Source organism: Primulina eburnea, chromosome 5 (assembly GCF_022965805.1).
Source record: "Primulina eburnea isolate SZY01 chromosome 5, ASM2296580v1, whole genome shotgun sequence".
Classification (NCBI taxonomy): domain Eukaryota; kingdom Viridiplantae; phylum Streptophyta; class Magnoliopsida; order Lamiales; family Gesneriaceae; genus Primulina; species Primulina eburnea.
Genome location: NC_133105.1, coordinates 8,721,259 through 8,742,695, shown reverse-complemented (window position 1 = coordinate 8,742,695; position 21,437 = coordinate 8,721,259). Strand labels below are relative to the sequence as shown.

Genomic DNA, 21,437 nt, shown 5'->3' with positions numbered 1-21,437 from the left:
ATATATATATATATATATATATATATATATATTGAACTGGTGGAGCTGAAACAGTCAGAATCTCGAACTTGATATCTCGTTTGAGATATTGCTCTCCAATGTATATATATATATATTTATATATATATATATCTTTGTCGTTAAAATAATGTTACCATGTTAAACCAAATAATGAGAGTTGCTGCTAATCAGGCACGAGGAATCAATGTTTCTTGATGTGGGTCACAAGAATCACACTTGAGCTTAATTTTAACACCATTCAGAAACATCGGGTCAAAATGTGTCGGATAAAGAACCGGCCCGGGATCGAGTTCATTACTCCAAATAAGTGTTCTAAAAAGCCGGCTTAAACGTGCTTAAATTTGAAGCTCGACAAAAACACTCGCTTCGGAGAAAAACGGTTAAACTGTAGTTTGACTGAATTAAGCGCAATTAAAGCGTTTAATTAAGTGTAATTAAGCATAATTAATCGCATCTATTTACTTTTTAAATTTTTTATTTTGAAGGTATGTCTTTTTATTTTAAAATAATAAATCAATTTTATAATTTAGATGTTTATTTCTTAAATTTTAATTATGATTAAGCATGTCTGATAATGATTTGACAAATATTTAGCATTTTTTTTAAATTTGATCTAGTTGCAAAAACAAATAAATATTGTAATTTCGAAAATTTTATGCTTTTATAAATATGCTAATTAATGCATCAGACTTAAATTTATCATATTTATGTATTATTTTATCTATTTATTGATTTGAGATAATTACAATTACACTAAAAATAAAAAAAAAGATTTTTCATGATTAAGCCTGTGCTAATCTCGCTAAAACTTGAAAAGCTTGGAGCTCGACCTCCGTGCTTCGTGGCGCTTCACGCTTTTTAGAACCTTGCTCCAAATGTGAATTATATGAGAAAATATGTCAAAAACTATATAGAATATATATAAAAAAAGTTAGTAATCTATTTATATATATATAAACAAATTTTTTCCCTATATTTTAAAAGTTTTTGCCAAAAAATAATATGTTATAAAAAGAATGTTTATCAGCATTAATGCTTTCACTTGACGCTTAAATATTTGAAATAAAAGAAAATAAATACAATATTAAACATAAATTCTTTTCATTTTTTTTAAAATTCAAATTTGAATATGATGTAATTTGAAAATATAAACTATATTTAAGTATCTTCATTAATTGATTCTATCATTTCATTTAATTTCGTTATGGTTTTGAGTTTTGTGATACTATTATATATTCAATTATCATACTTTCTAACATATTAAATAAAATATAATTTTTTTATATTAATAACTATATAAAGCTTTAAAAATGGGCATTTAGACTTGGTAAAATTTTTACTTTGAAAAATGATTCCTGTATTTTTAGTTAAGAGGATGATATTGTTCAAAACCTTATATTTTAATGTCAGATGAGCTACAAATCATAATTTTTTTTGTATTTCTATACAGTTAATGAGGGTGATTGTTCTTACAAAAAAAGTTTGATCAAATCTAAATAATCATATATCCATAAAAATTGTTAATCTAAATTCAAATATTAATATATCTTCGAATTCATGGAGATTAATATAACCCAAAAACTAAAGGCCGGGTTTGAACTCTTTCCTTTTAAGTTTGAATTTATTTTAAAATCTATAAATCTTTTGAAGTGGATAGATCAAGTTAATGTCCAATAGCATTTCATCTTCAAAACATCCTTACAAGGAGATGAATCTGTTTTAAAAAAATCATGATTTGCCTTGGGTTTATGAATCAATCGTATTTTATCTTTGCTTTTGAAAAATATGGTCTATTAATATTATTAAAATACATTGTTAACTTGGTGGATCTTTCAAATTTTCGGTGAGATATTAATATTAATATACATTGTTCTTATATATTATATGAATAGATCTTTTGTGAGACGGTCTTATAAATCTTTATTCATGATACGCATGAACCCTACCCATAGTTATAATAAAAAGTAATACTTTTGACATAAACAATAATACTTTTTCATTGAGTGACTCAAATAGAAAACCCATATCACTAAATTGATATATAAAATCGTCTCGTAAGAATTTTTGTGTCACAATACATTGTTTATGCTTATTCGAATTAAGGCCACAAGTAGACATACAAATTGTAACTCATGGAGCCACGAAAACGATGCATGAATATAAGAATGCACCAAGTGTTGGCGAGGCATGTGCGCTAAAATGGAATAATTCCAAGTTCTAGAAGGCAAAAACAGTTGAGAATATGGACCTAATTTACCCATTTTATCGAGAAATGATTAAACTCCCCATGGATTAAAGTTAAACATCAACGAGCTATACAAAGATTTACAAAAAAAAGGATCATCCGATTTCCACGTACATTTCGGTGACCAGGAAAGCCCGAAAACTCCGTATTATAAGTTAATATTATGTCAAAAATTCTAAAAATATAAACGAAAACTTAATTTTATAAATAAAATATTCGAATTCTTTTTATAAATTATTAAATAAATAAAATAAAAGTAATTGTAGGTATCCGAACATATATATCCAGGTTACGACGCCGGGCCAGTTCTGTTAGAAAACCTTGATCGAATCGGGTCGATTTTCGGGCTATGGAATTTAGGTTGCAGTCCGTCGTCTCTACTTGTTGAGTGGAGCCAAGGGACAAGGGATGGAAAATGACTTGGATATCATCACTATATCTTGTCCTCATTATTATTATTATTATTATTATCTATATATTATTATTATTATTATTATTATTATTATTATTATTATTATTATTATATATATATATAATGAGGACAAAATGCAAGTCTGTGGTGAAAGAAATAGTGAGGGATGACGCACAAAAACATTAGTTTGCATTCAATTGATCACTAAAACCCATTTTTATTTCAAGCTTTTCACGACTCGCTTTTATAGTAAACTGCATTTCAATAACACACATTCGATTTAAACAGGATTTCAAATGATATTTGTCACGCACCGGGACGGGGGTTGGTTGACACCGGCGTATCTCTCAAATTTACATTCGAAAACAACAAACCTCAGAAGTACAGAATTTCAGAAACATGTCTTCTATTCATAATAATCATTGTCTGTTACAACTCAACGACAAATGTTTACAGCGGAAATGTAAAACCATGAAATTACAATGTCTGAACAGATGCAGCGAAATATAAAACATAAATCAGAACTAAGAACAACGATCTTCATCACCAGCCCCAAAACTGACGTTGCTCCTCTTCTTCTATCAACTCTTCCTCGTTCTTATCTGAGACGGGTTTGGTGGGTGAGTGATATGATTGTCACTTAGTATGCGAGGGCGGGAATAACTCTCAGTTTTCGAAATCGTTTTCAACAGACACAATAATACAATAATATCCAGAAAACTTGTATTTTCATAACATAATCAGAATTCAGAAAGTTACAGGTTTCAGAATTAGTAAGCACTGAGCACGTTAGTGAATTTCATGGCTAAACTGATATCAGTCCCCTATATGTTCTCTCTTCTAAGGGGTGAGGCCAGAATCAGAATCAGAATCAGAATTCAGAAATGTTCAGAATATATATTCCTACCATTAGTTCACTCGGGAGTTTCAGTGCTTCAAAATCAGAAATCAAACATACAGAAACTGAACTTTAAAACGGAATTATCAAACAGATTTCAATATATTTATATATAAGCCCACTTACCGTAATTTGCTAAAGAATTTCGGTGGAAGTCTGGAAATCTGCTTGCCTTGCTACTGGATTTTACAGCTTCGAAAATCAGCACTCTCTTAGCTCGAAAATTCAAGAGATAACTCAGGATTTGTGTAACACCAATTTCAGAGACTTGAGAGTGTTATTTATAGGTCGAAATCTGACTGTTAGGCTCCATATTAATGGTCATAATATGCATTTAACAACCTTGATCCCTGATATCCGAGCATATTGCATTTTGCATGCATCATATCAGTTTGTATACTCGTACATTCTCGTATTGGGCGATTGTCGCTCACGTCCTTGTTTTCATCTTGGGCACCCCATTCCACGGGGCAGGTCTTAGGTTGGACGGTTCGGACGACCAGGGCAGTGGCTAGAGCAGTTGGGTTTTCGGTGGTGATCCAGTGGAGGTTTTCTGTGGTTTATAGTTTTCTCGTTCAGGGTTATGTTTTGTATTTGTTATGGTTGTATTAATGTTTAAGACTGTCGTTATTGCTTTGTTTTCATTTGGGTTGTAAGATGATTAAGTATTTGGTTTCCGCTGTTTAATTGTTGGTATTAAGTTTAATGTTGCATGTTTATTAGTCTGTTTAGTATTGGCTCGGGTAAGGGCGCTACATTTGGTGGTATCAGAGCATGCAAAGATTTTTGGGACATTAGTAATTCTGTTTTGAGGATTTAGAAGTTGATTTTAGTTTTCTTTCAGATGTCAGGAGATCGAAGCAGTGTTGAGTTGGGCACGACCGGAATCAGCTCAAGAGATAAGAAGTTTTCTAGGTTTGGCAGGTTATTACCGGAGATTCATTTCAGGATTTTCTCAGATTGCCAAACCATTGACTCAACTGACGTGTAAGAATGTGCAGTTCGAATGGACTGATGATTGTGAAAATAGTTTCAATGAACTGCGTCAACGTTTTACAACTGCACCAGTTTTAGCTCTGTCATCTGGATCAGGAGGGTACATTGTGTACACTGACGCATCACTTCAAGGACTTGGGTGCGTTTTAACCCAGAATGGTCATGTGATTGCATATGCATCCAGACAGTTGAAGAAGCATGAAGAGAATTATCCAGTTCATGATCTGGAATTGGCAGCGATTGTGTTTGCTTTGAAGATTTGGCGACATTATCTCTATGGAGAGAGATTTGAGATTTTTACAGATCACAAGAGTTTGAAGTATATCTTCACTCAAGCAGAGTTGAACATGCGTCAAAGAAGATGGATGGATTTGTTAAAGGATTATGATTGCGAAATCAAGTATCATCCAGGATCAGCGAATCTTACAGCTGATGCTCTTAGTCGCAAGGTGAGATTATCTGCACTTCAGACAAGTTTTATATCAAGTGTAATACAAGATTGTTGCTTTCTGGGATTTCACTTCCGTCATAAGAAAGGAATGGAACACATTCGAGTAACGAGCATTTTATCTGAACCGATGTTGTATGCCAAAATCAGAGAAGCTCAGTTTTCTGATCCGAAGGAGGAAAAGTTAGCAAGGTTAGCTAACGGAGACAACACATCTGGCTTTGCGTTCCAAGCAGATGGAACCTTGTGTTTGTCAGGTAGAATCGTAGTTCCAGAAGATTCTAAATTGAGATACGAGATTTTATCTCAAGCTCATAGGAGTAAGTTGAGTATCCACCCTGGAAGCATGAAAATGTATAAGGATTTGAAGACCAAGTTTTGGTGGAAAGGTATGAAGAGAAGTGTTTACCAGTTTGTAGCCAAGTGTTTGGTTTGTCAGCAAGTGAAAGCTGAGCATCGACGACCAGGAGGATTACTTCAGAATCTTCCTATTCCTGAGTGGAAGTGGGAGCATGTAACGATGGATTTTGTCACCCACTTGCCGTTGTCTTCTAAGAATTGTGATGCAATTTGGGTTGTTGTGGACCGACTGACTAAGTCAGCACATTTCATTCCGTATAGTCGGGAATATAGTTTCGATCGCATGGCAAGACTATACATCCAAGAGATTCTTAAATATCATGGTGTGCCAACAAGTATAGTCAGTGATAGAGATCCATGCTTTACCTCAAGGTTCTGGGGAAGTTTTCAAAAAGCGTTGGGAACGACTTTGAGTCTGAGTACTGCCTATCATCCAGAGACCGATGGTCAGTCTGAGAGGACTACTCAGACACTCGAGGACATGTTGCGTGCTTGTGCTTTGGATTTTGGACCAGCATGGCATGATCATCTGCCGCTTGTGGAGTTTGCATATAACAATAGCTACTACAGTAGCATTGGTATGGCTCCGTTCGAAGCATTGTATGGTAGACGTTGTCGTACTCCATTGTTTTGGGACGAAATAGGAGAACGACAAGTGCAAGGACCTGAATTAGTGCAACAAGCGATTGACGTAGTGGAATTGATCAAGAAGAGGATTAAAACTGCACAAGATCGTCAATCGAGTTATGCGAATACCAAGCGTAGACCTCTACAGTTTCAGTCAGGGGAAAAAGTTTTCCTTAAAGTTTCACCGTTCCGCAGGGTGATGAGATTTGGACTCAAGGGAAAATTAGCCCCAAGATTCATCGGACCTTTTGAGATCTTGGAATGTGTTGGAAATTTGGCGTATCGATTGGCTTTACCGCCGTATTTGTCCAGCATTCATAATGTCTTTCATGTATCGTTGCTACGACGGTATGTAGCAGATGAGTCTCACGTTCTTAGTCCGACAGACGTTCAACTTGAAGAAGACTTGACTTATGTCGAGCAGCCGCTTTTAATTCTGGGTAGGAAATAAAAAAAGCTCAGAAACAAGACCATTCCACTTGTTCTAGTGCAATGGCAACGCCGAGGTACTGCAGAAGCGACTTGGGAGTTAGAGAGTTGTATGCGCTCAGAGTATCCTCATTTGTTTTGAGTTGTATTTTATTCAGTTGTATTGTACTTCAGTTTTGATTTCGAGGACGAAATCTTTGTAAGGAGGGGAGGATGTAATGACCCGAATATTTTTTTTGAATGAAGTATTAATTAAGACATAATTAATGAGTTGTTAATTAAGTTTTAAAGAATTGATAATTCGGGATCAAGTTGTTGGTATCCACCGAATTTTAAATGGATAACCCGACCTACTTCGGATTACATTATCTCGAGAAATCCAACTAGACCAATGAGATTCTGACACGTGACAGATAAGATTGTTTCGGATTTTGTGAACTAGTCCAGATTCAGCCTATAAATGGAAGCCGATTCTTTTGTTTTCTTCACCGCATTCTTCAGAGAGAGTTCTAGTTGTACCTTAGGTTTTCTAGCCAGTTTCTAGGGCACTTTGGTGTCGGGAAGTTTCGGAGCTAGTGTCGACTCGAGGAGGGTCGGTGTACTGAGATCGATACATCATCAGCGGGCTGACGACGGACGCAGGTATAATCCTAAATCCTTAGATAGTGATTTAAGGATCATTAGGGAGATCTTTGTAGCATGTTTGATCTGGTTTGTTAGTGATTTCATTATGTTGGTATTGTCTAGGTTCAGAGCTTTCTGTCAGATTGTTTTAGTGAGGTACGTGATGTACTGACTGAGATATCCAAGCGTAGTATACACACTTATATGCTGCATATTTATCTGTTGCATGATACATGTTTTACTGCTTTGGCATATTATGCATGACATATCATGTTGAGCCTGATATTTTTTGAGATATACCTCGTTTGTTGGGGCCGTTCAGCCCTATTCTGTATTGTGGACGATGGGGCATCGAGAGCTACAGTGTCCGACGGGACCCGCGGGCTCTGATGACCTGGACATTGCAGGTCCACGTCTTGATGATGAGTGTGGGAGCCAAAACATGCCTAGGGCAGATCAGAGACTACACACTTAGGCGCCTCTAGACTGAGCATGAGATTCTTGACTTGATCCCTGATATCCGAGCATATTGCATTTTGCATGCATCATATCAGTTTGTATACTCGTACATTTTCGTATTGGGCGATTGTCGCTCACGTCCTTGTTTTCATCTTGGGCACCCCATTCCACGGGGCAGGTCTTAGGTTGGACGGTTCGGACGACCAGGGCAGTGGCTAGAGCAGTTGGGTTTTCGGTGGTGATCCAGTGGAGGTTTTCTGTGGTTTATAGTTTTCTCGTTCAGGGTTATGTTTTGTATTTGTTATGGTTGTATTAATGTTTAAGACTGTCGTTATTGCTTTGTTTTCATTTGGGTTGTAAGATGATTAAGTATTTGGTTTCCGCTGTTTAATTGTTGGTATTAAGTTTAATGTTGCATGTTTATTAGTCTGTTTAGTATTGGCTCGGGTAAGGGCGCTACATATGGAATAGTTCGTCGCCTCAGTACTTGGTCTTTATTATCCACAATTCGAATCGGAATTTCTTCATATTTCGGCTCTTCATTTAGATTGCCTTCAACCAACAGTGGTTCAGCTTCCAGAATATGACTAGGATCGGCAATATATCTCCTCAGCTGCGAGACGTGGAATACATTGTGAATTCTTGACATGTCGGGTGGGAGTGCTAATCTATAAGCAAGCGTTCCCACTTTCTCAAGAATTTCAAATGGTCCGACGTATCTGAGATTCAGTTTCCCAGCCGTATTGAATCGGATTACACCCTTCATGGGTGACACTTTCACATATGCCTTCTCTCCAACTTCAAATTCCACAGGCCTTCTCTTCAGGTCAGCCCAGCTTTTCTGTCGATCTTGTGCAGTTTTTAATCTCTCCTTGATCACAGCAACTTTATCCACTGTTTCTTGGATTAGTTCGGGTCCAACGATGGATTTTTCCCCTATTTCATCCAAATACAGTGGTGATCGACATTTTCGTCCATACAGAGCTTCGTATGGTGCCATTCCAATACTACTGTGGTAACTATTATTGTATGCGAACTCGATTAAAGGCAGATGTTCACTCCAATTACCACTGAAGTCTAGAGCACAAGCTCTCAGCATATCCTCAAGAGTTTGAATTGTTCTCTCTGTTTGACCATCGGTCTGAGGATGGTAGGCCGTACTAAGAGTAATTTTAGTCCCCATAGCTTGTTGAAGGCTTTTCCAAAAACGGGACGTAAATCTCGGATCTCTGTCGGATAGTATACTGGCTGGAACTCCATGCAATCGTACTATCTCCTTCATGTACAATACGGCTAGCTTGTCTAAATTATAATTCATGCGGATAGGTAAGAAATGCGCAGATTTTGTGAGTCTATCTACGATTACCCATATTCTGTCATGACTTTGTCTCGACTTTGGCAAACCAACTACAAAATCCATGGAAATATGTTCCCATTTCCATTCCGGGATTTCTAATGGTTGAAGAAGTCCACAAGGTCTTTGGTGTTCTGCCTTGACTTGCTGGCACACGTGACACTTGGAAACAAAATTTGCCACGTCTTTCTTCATTACACTCCACCAAAAATTTTTCTTCAAGTCCCTCATCTTGGTACTGCCAGGATGAACTGAAAATTTTGACTTATGTTCTTCAGACATTACTTCTTGTCGAAGGTGGTCGATGTCTTGTATGCACAAGCGTCCTTTCATCCACAAGATTCCTTTGTTGTCTATCTCGAAATCTGGTGATTTCCCCTCTTTGGCTTGCTCTTTCAGTTTCACCAAAGCGGAATCTCTATCTTGACTCATCTTGATTGTCTCTCGAAGACATGGTTGTGCTGAAAGTGATGTCAGGATCACCTTACTCATATTCTTTCGACTTAAAGCATCTGCTACTTTGTTGGCTTTGCCTGGATGGTAGCTTATTGTCAAGTCGTAATCCTTCATGAGTTCGATCCATCGTCTTTGTCTCATATTTAGTTCCTTTTGTGTGAACAAATATTTGAGACTTTGGTGATCGGTGAAAATCTCACACTTGGCTCCATAAAGATAATGTCTCCAAATCTTTAGTGCGAATACCACTGCAGCTAGTTCGAGGTCATGCGTTGGGTAATTTTGTTCATACGGCTTCAACTGCCTTGATGCGTATGCAATCACCCTTCCCTCTTGCATGAGTACACATCCTAAACCTTCTTTGGATGCATCACTATAGACGGTGTAGTCCTTACCTTCCATAGGTAATACTAGCACTGGTGTGGATGTAAGCTTCTTCTTCAAAGTCTCGAAGCTTTGCTCACATTTTTCACTCCATTGAAACTTAGAGTTCTTCTGTGTGAGCTTGGTGAGAGGTATGGCTATTGAGGAAAATCCTTCAACAAATTTTCGGTAATAGCCTGCTAATCCCAAGAAGCTCCGTACCTCTGTCGCATTCTTTGGTCTAGGCCAATCCGAGATTGCCTCCACTTTCTTAGGGTCCACAGATATTCCTGCTGCTGATATTATGTGTCCCAAGAATGCGACGCTCCCTAGCCAGAATTCGCATTTCTTGAACTTGGCGTATAGTTCCTTTTCTCTCAGCTTCTGTAGGGTGAGACGAAGATGTTCTTTGTGGTCTTCTTCACTTGACGAATATATTAGAATATCGTCGATGAATACCACAACAAACTTGTCTAGAAATGGTTTAAACACTATGTTCATGAGATCCATGAATACTGCCGGAGCGTTTGTTAATCCGAACGGCATCACTGTGAACTCATAGTGTCCATACCTTGTTCTGAAGGCTGTCTTCGGAATATCATCCGTCTTGACCTTGAGTTGGTGATAGCTTGACCTTAAGTCGAGCTTGTAAAAGACTGAAGCTCCTTTGAGTTGGTCAAACAAGTCATCTATCCTTGGAAGCGGATACTTGTTTTTGATCGTGATCTTGTTCAGCTCTCTGTAATCGATGCACATCTTCATGCTTCTGTCTTTCTTCTTTACAAATAGGACATGAGCTCCCCACGGAGATGCGCTTGGTCGGATTTGCTTCTTGTTCAACAACTCTTGAAGTTGCTCTTTGAGTTCTTTCAACTCTGCTGGAGCCATTCGGTATGGTGCTTTTGAGATTGGTGTAGCATTGGGCACTAAATTAATCTCAAATTCCACCTCGCGGTCGGAAAGTTCGCCAGGGAGTTCTTCAGGAAAGACATCCGGGAATTCTCGTACTACCGGAATCTCTTCTAGCGTAAGTGCGGTTTCTTTCTTTACCTCGCTTAACATAGCTAGGTAAACTTTTTCTCCACTTTTCATGGCTTTCCAAGTTTGAGAAGCAGAAAGAAGAGTCTTTCGTTCTTTGGTCTTGCCACGAAATAATAGTTTCTCTTGGTGTGGAGCTTGGATAGTTACCGTATTTCCATGACAGTCTACTAAAGTATGATTCTTGGCTAACCAATCCATTCCAAGAATTACGTCGAATTCCACCATGTTTATTTGAATCAGGTTTGCCTTGAAATTCTGATCTTCTATGAGGATACCCATATTCCGATATAGAGTGCGAGTTTCTAAAATTCGATTAGGAGGAGTTGCTACTCTATATGGTTCTTCTAGGTTAACAGGCTTAGCTCCTAACTTCTTGGCAAATCTCTTAGACATGAATGAATGCGTAGCACCACAATCAAATAACACATAAGCAGGTATATTATTGATTAGAATGGTACCGGCCACGACATCATTTGAGTTGTCCGCTTCTTCTTGAGTGATAGCATAGACTCGAGCATTGGGCTTGTTCTCCTTAGGCTTATTTGGAGTTGTTCCACCTGCTGGACCATTCCTTGGATCTGGAATAGGACATTGAGCAATGCGATGGTCCATCTTCCCACAACGGAAACAAGCTCCAGAATTCCTACGACATTCACCAGTGTGTGTGAATCCGCAAGTTTGGCACTTGACTCCTTCTTTGTTTGATTGAGAAGAAGTGGTTCCTTTGGATGGAGCACTAAATTGGTTGCTTGCAAACCTAGGCCTCTTGAATTGCTGGCCCGATTGGTGCTGACTTGGCTGAGGGCGTTTGAGTTTGTTCTCGCCTTCACGCCTCTTAATATCATTTTCAGCCCTGATGGCGGCTCCCATCAATTCATCAAAACTATTGGGCTCGATAACGGCAAGGGCAGATTGAATACGGCTGTTCAATCCCTTCTTGAAGCGATGCATCTTCAAGGCTTCGTCTCCCATGATGGTTGGGGAGTAAGTTCCCAACGAGTGGAACTTGGACGAATACTCCACCACTGTCATGTGTGGTTCTTGAACCAAGCTTTCAAATTATGACAGCTTCTGCACTCGAACTGCTGTTGGAAAGTACTGCCTCAGAAATGCCTCTCGGAACCTTTGCCAAGTGATAGGTCCCGCCTCTATCATAGCTGGTGAGACTCCTTCCCACCATTTGGCAGCTTTATCCACAAGAAAAGGTGTAATCACCTCTACTCTGATCCTTTGGGGAACCTCAAGTAGTCGAAGATGATTTTCCACCTCTTTCATCCAATTTTGTCCGACCTCTGGATCGGTGCTTCCATCGAAGTTAGGGACTCTTGCTCTTCGGAGAGCCTCATAATGTTGCTTAGTCCCATTCTGAGCTGGAGGTGGTGGTGGTGGCTGGTTAGCATTAGGGTTCACTAACCCTTGTAACGTGGTTGCCACAATCGTGGCTATCGCCATTAAATCCACTTGGCTGAGGCCAACTGCTGGTGGCTGTTGTTGTTGTTGTTGTTGTTGTTGTTGTTGTTCATTCTCATCGTTGCGGTTGTTGTTACGGTTGTTGTAGCGAGGGTTGCGGTTGTTTCTCACTGGTCTTCCGTCCATTTCCTACAATTATGAAAGTTCTAAGGTTGATGACAGAATAAAGACTAAACAAAAGAATCACAATGATTGAGTAATTGCTTCAAAATTAAATATGAACCAATGGATAGAAATAATCTTTTATTGATTCTTCAAGACAGTGCAATTACAAATGAACTTTGAAACAGAAATGTAAATGGGACAAGTGTCACAGGACTACTACTAATGTTCTAATCTATCACTTCTCCCAAATCTAAATTCATATGATCCTCTTCAACTTCCTCTTCTTCTTCTTCGGGATCCTCCTCGGGTTCATCTTCATGGTTGGCTATTACTGCTTCGAGATGTTCAATATGCCCATGCAGAACCGCATTCTGGTCGCTAAGAACTTCAACAATATCTTGCAACTCTTGAATCTGAGCATTAGTCTGCGCACTATACTGATTATGCTGGTGCACGAGTTGGTGATTTTGATCCTTGAGTATTTGGATCTTCTCGAGTAGTGTATCACGTAACTCGATGAATTCTACCACAGTCTCTTGGAATATCTCAAACTCCTCTTGAGTCTTTCTATTCCTCTCTTCTGCTTCATGCAGATAGTGAGCATAACGTTGAACATCACCCTCTAAGTGCTCTGCTCGACGCTCTAACTCATCTTTGTCCAACTTTAGGCAGTAGTTATTCTCCTTGAGTTTTTCTAGCTTCTTCTCTAAGCTCTTAATGTAGCTAATTTGGTCAGCCATATCCTACATCCAAAAACATAAGGGTAAAGGTTCAGGAATGATATCAAGAATACAAGTCGAACTATAGACAATTACTGGAATGAACAGAATCAGTATGCCTATACAATTAACAGAAGAAATAGCCCAAATATTTTCGGTCTCAGAATTACGTGAAAAATTTACTAAAAATCCTTGACATCAAGAACATGAATGGTGCCAAGTTTGGTGTAAAAATAGTAAGCCAATTGGAAATGAAAATTCCTCAAATTTGCAAATTTTTGGAAAATTTTACAGAAATGATGATATCACTATCTAAACGATGGATTTTGGGGTTCGTCGGCGGTGCTAGAACGATAAGTGGTTCTAGGTTAGGTTCTCTTCGTCGAGAGCTTTCCAACGCCTACTTTTAATAGTAAAAATTCCTCCTGGATCAAAAGTTATTGCCGTTTGAAGTTTGCGCGAAAAACACCTCAACTTCCATACCATTTTGCGAAGTCTACTGCATGCGCCTACTGGAATTCGCTTGCTACTGCAATTCTGATGCTACTGCATTCAGTCTGCTACTTTTCCAGCATTTTCTGCTGCATTCCGAGTCTACTGACCCAGTCTTCTGCATTCAGATCTACTGGTCTCCTTCTACTAGTTCTGGTTTCAGACTACTGGTCTTATCCTACTGTTTTTCGTCTACTGGTTTTGGCCTACTGATTTTTTTTTTAAACTCGTTTTAGTAGTCTATTACAGTAGCTTATTTTTCGGTAGTCTATTTCAGTAACCTTCAGAACTTATTCTCAGAAGTCTATAAGAACTTATTATTTCTAGTTCCTCCTCCCCAGATTATGAAACCCGGTTTCGCTCTGATACCACTTCAATGTCACGCCCCGGGACGGGGGTTGGTTGACACCGGCGTTGCTCTCAAATATTACATTCGAAAACAACAAGCCTCAGAAGTACAGAATTTCAGAAACCAGTCTTTTATTCATAATAATCATTGTCTGTTACAACTCAATGACAAATGTTTTACAGCGGAAATGTAAAACCAAATATTACAGTATCTTAACAGATGCATCGGAATCAAAAGAAACATAAATCAGAACTAAGAACAACGATCTTCATCACCAGCCCCAAAACTGACGTTGCTCCTCTTCTTCTATCAACTCTTCCTCGTTCTTATCTGAGATGGGTTTGGTGGGTGAGTGATATGATTGTCACTCAGTAAGCAGGGGCGGGAATAACTCCCAGTTTTCGAACATCATTTTAATACATAAACCGTAATACAGTAATATACAGAAAAACTCGTATTTCATAACAGAAATCAGAATTGGTAAGCACTGAACACGTTAGTGAATTTCATGGCTAAACTGATATCAGTCCCCTATATGTTCTCTCCTCTAAGGGGTGAGGCCAGAATCAGAATCAGAATCAGAATTCAGAAATGTTTAGAATATATATTCCTACCACTAGTTCACTAGGGAGTTTCAGTGCTTCAAAATCATATATCAGAAGTCATACAGAAACTGAACTTTAAAACAAAATTATCGAACGGATTTCAAGATATTTATACATAAGCCCACTTACTGTAATTTGCTCAAAGTGTTTCGGTAGAAGTCTGAAATCTGCTTGTTCTTGCTACTGGTTCTACTACTCGAAAATCAGCACTCTCTTAGCTCGAAAATTCAAGTGATACTCTCAAGATTTGTGTAACACCAATTTCAGAGACTCGAGAGTGTTATTTATAGGCCGAAATCTGACTGTTAGGCTCCCTATTAATGGTCATAATCTGCATTTAACAGCCTTGATTCCATTTTAAATGCTTCAGTTACAAGTCCAAGCTGAATCAGTAACTGTCTGCTGCTTTCTCGCTCTTCTGCTGCTGGATTCTGTCTGCTGGAAAAATACATGTCTGCTGGAAAAATACCAGCTTCTGAAATATTATCTTCTGCTGGAAATTTTGCATTGCTACTGAAATGCTGGAAATTCGGGTTCTCACATTCATTCTTTTGATTTTTTTTCTGTTCTAGATACCCTTGAAGCCATTTTTGCCTCCACCTCACATGAAGAGATGCAGATGGGGACCCTACTCGATGTGCCCTTAACTTCTGTTGTTGAAGTGGTCAAATATATTTCGGATTTTGAATTTTTACTAGCATCTACACCACTCAATATGGAAACAACTCAGAGTGTGGTTCATGGAGAAGCACACAAAGAAGAGACGCTTCAAGAGATAGAAATTCCTAATTGCCCGAAACCTAGATCTGTTAGAGGCCCCATCTACATATCTTATATGACTCTCTATGTTCAAATCACTCAAACTCATAATAATCTTGAAGCCCAGATCTGTGATCAACCATTGATAGCTAGTTGCAAGAAATTTTAGATTATATGTAGCATGGTGATGCAAAAATAGGGAAAATGCTGGAAGCAGAAAGAATCTAAGAAGAAACATGATGAAGCCAAGAGAAAGGATGAGGAAGATATGAGGAGAAACATTCAACAACATCACTACAAGAGCAGAGGTGGTGGTGATGGTTGTGGTAGTACATAAGGTAGTCGAAGTAGTAGCTAGTTCAAGCATTACTACAAGTTTTCAGTAGGTGTAATAGACTTTTATTGTTTTTACTTTGTAAAAATGTCATTTTATTACCTTAATGAAATACATTGCATTTCTCATATCTCGTTTATATTGTTGTAATGCATTCTTGAGTTTGGGGCTTAGTTTTGTTACCATACAAAAAAAAAAGAAATTGTTAGATTGTAATTCCTTAATTTGGCGCTAAGAAAAAATAGCTGACTGTTATAGTATCCATTAGGCATGCTTATCGGACCGGTTCGACCCGGAACCGACCGGAACCGGTCTGATAAGCCCGGAACCGGATCCGGTATGTGAGAACCGGACCCGAAACCGTGTACAACCCGTTAATTTGTGGGTTGAACCGGTTCAGCATATTCTGAACCGGTTCAACCGGTTCCGGGTCGGTTCCAGACCGTATCCGGAACCGACCCGGAACCGGACCCATAACCCGAATTTTGAAATTTTTTTTAAAAAAAATAAGAAATACAATTTGGGCCAACGGCTGCATTTGCAACCGTTGGCCCAATGGCTGCCCAACGGCTACATCTGCAGCCGTTGGGTTGCAAATGCAGCAGTCCAACGGCTGCAAATGCAGCCGTTGGATTGCAGATTTCGGTAGCCGTTGCTACTGAAATCTGCAGTTTTTTTCCTCAAAATTGGGGGCCAAATTGCAAATAAATTTTTTTTTAACCCCCAAAAATCACCTATAAATACAAGTCATTTTTTTCATTTCATATATCAATTTTCTCTCAACTTTCATTTCCCTACAAGCAATATATTTCTTTGCTATCATATCTATAAATATATTCAATATTTGTGTTATAATTTTATCTATAATTCGTATTATTTTTATTGTTATTTATTTACTATTTCGTAATTTACTCATATAAATATTTTGAATTTCATTGGCATCATCTTCAAACCGTCGTGGTGGTGGTGGCGGTGGCGAATACGCTCCCGACTTTGGTGAACATTATGGCTACATCCCCGACTTTGATGAAGTCGAACCTGGCCACGAGGATGAAGAACCCATTGAACTCCCCAACAAAGATGTAGGGACGCCATCGTCTAATCGAGCAAGCAACACAATTTCTACGAGCACGACGACGGCCCGTGCAAAGCGAAGCAAAGTTTGAGATCACTTTGATATTGAACAACAAGGTACAAATAACTCTTTTGCCGTTTGTAAAATTTGCAAAACGAGGTATTCTTACGAAACAGGTGGTGGTTCCGGTGGAACCGGCACTTTGAAAAAACATTTAGTTAAAATACATAAACTTGACCCCGATACGCTACAACCATTCGGTAGGGAATTAACACAACAACAAATTAATCCTTCAAGTTGTAAAGCTTTCACAATTACAAAAGAAATTTCTAAGAAAGCTATCGTAAAGTATGTTACTAAATGTTGTCAACCTTTTATAATAGCTGAACAAGAAGGTTTTGTTGAATTTACTAGTACTATTCAACCTGGTTTTCACAATATTTCTAGGCACACACTTAAAAAATATTTTTTTTATATTTATAAAGAATATAAAGAAACACTAAAATCGCATCTTTCAAATATTTCTTGTAGAGTTAGTTTGACTACTGATATTTGGACTAATTTAAAATATGAATCATATCTTGTTGTTACATGTCATTGGATTGACGAAAGTTGGAGTATGCAAAAAAGAATTTTAGCGCTAGATCATTTAGAATCGTCTCACAACGCATACACTATAGCTAGATATGTTTTAAATGTTGTTAAAATTTATGGCATACAAAATAAAATATTGTCGATAACGTTAGATAATGCGAGTGCCAATACTCTTGCAATTAAATATCTTAAAGATTCACTAAAACCAATTTTAGAAGGTAATTTGCTTCATGTTAGATGTGCGTGTCATATTATCAACTTATGTGTTAAATGTGCATGTGATGAGCAAATGTCCACTGTAATAGAAAAGTTCAAATTATGTGGGAAATTATTACGTGAAAGAAGATTTGGACGTGACTGGAAAACACTAGTCGAATCAACCGGAATTAAATTTAAAAAATTTCCTCTTCCAATTGATACTAGATGGAATTCTTTATATCACTTGCTTCATACTTTATTACGTTTTCAAGATTTAGTTACTCCATATTATAATAATATTGCGGTAGAAAGTTTGATGCTAAATGACGATGATTGGATTATTTTGAGTAAATGTGTTTCTTTGTTAGAAATTTTTAAAGAAGCAACCGAAAAATTTTCTGGCATTAACTACCCTACTTCAACGATGTTTCTACCTTTGCTTTTCAATATGTTTTATAAATTTATTGAATATCGTAATGATTCTGTAATGCGTGATTTTGTTTCAAATATGGAAAATAAATTTAAAAAATATTGGGAAACTATACCAATTGTGCATGGTTTAGCAACATTACTTGATCCTACTCAAAATCAAGGAGGATTAGACATTTTTTTTTGAATATTATGCTAAATTTCTTGGGAAGAATGTTGACGATCAAAAGAAGTCAATCACGCATTCTCTCCAAGAATTGTTTGATTTGTATGCTAGTGAACAATGTGATGAACCGAGCGCGCAGCCGGAGGAGATGCCGACATATAAAAGCAAAAGTGGAGCACTTAACTTCTTTCAAAGTTTGAAACGACAAAAGTTCATAGGAAAATCGGTGACAACAACCAATTACAATGAGATCCAAATTTATCTAAGCCAATATATTGAGACTACGGAGAATTTCGATGTTCTTGATTGATGGAAAGTAAATTCTAAACTTTATCCAGTGTTAGCTGCAATCGCAAGAGATGTCCTACCAATTCAAAGTTCAAGTGTTGCTTCCGAATCAGCATTTTCAGTATGTGGAAGGATCATTGGTGATCAAAGAACTAATTTAAAGCCAGAAACACTTTCCATGCTAACATGCCTTCAAGATTGGTTTGCTGCAGAAAAAAAGAATAGGACATCTGGCGCGATCGACGAATTTCAAAGCTCAAGCTCCGACGAAGATCTAGAATATTCAAAATATATTTTAATAAATCGTGATGAATTTTAGATGTTCAATTGTAAAAATAAATGTTTAAGTTATTTTGTTAAATTTTTTTTTAATGTAATGCACATTTATTTGCATCGAAATATTAAATAAAAAATTGTCCCTTAATATTTTTAATTTTAATTATATAATAAATATAATAAATTAGAGTTCGGAACCGGTTCGACCCGAACCGGAACCGATTTATTAGAGGCCGAACCGGTCTAGGTTTGGATTGGTTCCAAGTATTTTAACTTGGAACCGTAACCGGTTCGGAACCGGTTCAGACCGTTTCCGAACTCACCAGACCGAAAACCGGTAGGAACCGGTCCTAAACCGGTCCGTTGGAACAGATAAGCATGCCTAGTATCCATCCACCATTTGATGTATTTACATGTGTCAAGCCGAAGTTCAAGAAGCCTAACCGCATTGCTTTCTAGAACCAAATTCTTTGAGACAGATTATATGAGTATCTAACCAGATTTTATATTTAGCTAGACTCTCTAACCGCTACAATGTACGACCATATTCTTCTTGCTGGATTATTTGAGTATCAAATAAGATATTCTTTAGCCCAACCAGGCTCTACAAGTTTTACTACAATTGGCCTTCGAGCTGGGCTTCACAAAGTTCAAAGCAATCTCACCTAGCAGCTCATTAATCTCAGAAGATATTTTTGACCAATTATGCACAAAAAAAATCAATGTTATCATAAGATCATAATGTCTCCCAAGAAACAACAAATTTTTGTATTCTATCTCATAGTATCAAATTTTCGAAGCCTTTCTTTTATATTTGACAAGTCACCAACAATAATTTAATGCAATGTACGATGAATCAAGAAATGACGGAGACAAAGTTGATTTTGCATTAAAAAAGCCGAAAGTTGCAAGGATTTGGACTTTGGAATCAAGAGAAACTATAAAATACCTTCTCTCATAAGCATTCAAGCTCTCTTATGTTCAAGATCTTCAAACACTTTTACTTGACAAATTCTAAAACTACTCAGTAGCTCTTGTTTTCAAGTTTATCTCAAGTCATCCAAGATCAACTTGGCTTCTCACAATCTCTAAAGCTATTCTTCCAAGGCTAACTACCGAGAGTTGTTGAAATGTTGAATTGGAAGATTCACATATTTTACAGCTGTATTTTTTTTTTAGTTGTACTAGGAGTTTCGATTTAGACAAGGAATTTCCTAAATTGAAGTAAGTTTTTACAAGTTGTTCTAAAACCAAAATCTTCTAGTGAATTAATTTTATATTGAATAATGAGAGACATAGAAAGATCAAACCTTCGAACTTTTATAAAAACTATAGTGTTGCTTATTTTTCTATGTTTATTACTTTCTGGTTTACTTTGTTAAAAAATTAGTCATTTGATTATATTCTTCTCCATATCTAGTCGGACATTTTTCGCACCTTGAAAAACATTTTAAAGTGGTACAACCACATCTATCCAGTCGAGAAAAAGAAGTTTGCAGCTAACAACTTTCATTTCCTGTTCGATAACCATTTCAAGCAAAAATATTTAGAAAAGATTTTCAAAAGTTTATTCACTGACCCTCTAAACTATAAACCCAATCCTAACATATTTGTTAATTCATGGTATTTTGTATATTTGACCACTTGTTACCTGTGCAATTATTGATTTTACCCAAGGATCATGCTAGATGTATATTTAGGGTTTATTTCATCCTCCTCATGTGGACATTGCCCCTATGATAGGATGGATGGTCAAGATTTGCCCATGCATACATAGGCCCCACTCTTTTTTTTTTTTGAAATTGTATGTGTGGCAAGATCTTACCCGTTGAAATGAAGTGAGGGCAGTGCCCACATAAGTAGGATCTCATTAACTTTTATTAGATTGTCATATGATAAAAAAATTTTCCTTTTCAAGAGCAATAGATAATAAAAAAAAATATAAGAGATCTAATTGGAATTAAGGATATTTTTGTAATTTATCTTACAAAATTAAATTGCCCCCTGTAATTCAAAACATACACTCAAAATTTTCCTTCACAAAAATCTTAACAAATTGAGTTTTTATTATATGTCACAACTTACTTACCATCGTACTTCAACAAAGTACAAAATATTCTTTCCAATGAGAAAAAAAGTTACGTAAGAATTACAAATTAATCAATAGATTCTTGACGTATAAAGTGAGATGCTACCTTGTTTTTTTGAATGTGTATTTGTGTGATTTTCACTTGTAGTCGACTATCGTGTTGCCTCATTGAAAGAGTAGGTCTCTTGTGAGACGGTCTCACAAATCTTTATCTGCGAGACGGATTAACCCTACCGATATTCACAATAAAAATTAATATTCTTAGTATAAAAAGTAATACTTTTTCATGGATGATCCAAATAAAAGATTCGTCTCACAAAATACGACCCATAAAACCGTCTTACACAAGTTTTTGCCTCATCAAAAACGGTGTTTTCTAACAATTCCACACTTAGGAGGCATTCCTATCAAAACAAAAGTTAAGTTATTAATCCACGTATATCAAAATAAAAAAACCCTTCAACGAAAAATGATAAATAAATAAATATCACCATCATTTTGTTAAGATTCGAACTTTGACTTAACTCAAATCCAAAAGCTAGCTCAAGGGAGAAGGATTGCCCAAGACCATATATACAACTCCCAGGTATTAAATACCACCGATGTGGGACAATTAACACACCCCCCTCACATCAAGGAATGAACATCTGGAGCGTGAAGTTTACAAATGACTCAGTTATGGGCAGAACGGGTGTCCCAACTATGGGCAACACACCCCTATCACGTTCAGGAATATACATCTGAGGCGTAGAGTTT

General features: G+C 37.1%; 1 protein-coding gene across 1 annotated transcript; it reads right to left on the bottom strand.

The window, feature by feature from the left end:
• Positions 1-2,860: 2,860 nt before the first annotated feature.
• On the bottom strand, positions 2,861-11,345 carry LOC140831337 (uncharacterized). Its single transcript, XM_073195089.1, has 3 exons — positions 11,160-11,345; positions 10,641-11,117; positions 2,861-2,932 (listed from the first exon to the last, which is right to left on the bottom strand). The coding sequence occupies exons 1-3, from the start codon at positions 11,343-11,345 to the stop codon at positions 2,861-2,863; spliced, it is 735 nt and encodes a 244-aa protein (XP_073051190.1).
• Between the last annotated feature and the right edge of the window lie 10,092 nt (positions 11,346-21,437).

Bases quoted from the DNA above. Each gene is read 5' to 3' on its own strand.
- LOC140831337 (XM_073195089.1), bottom strand. From the start codon at position 11,345: ATGGACCATCGCATTGCTCAATGTCCTATTCCAGATCCAAGGAATGGT. The intron at 11,118-11,159 runs GTGTTATTTGAT...TTCATGTCTAAG, and splicing joins TCAATAATATACCTGCTTAT to AGATTTGCCAAGAAGTTAGG. The intron at 2,933-10,640 runs GTGGAATTTGAG...ATTGAAATGCAG, and splicing joins GCGAACTTTCCGACCGCGAG to TTTACTATAAAAGCGAGTCG.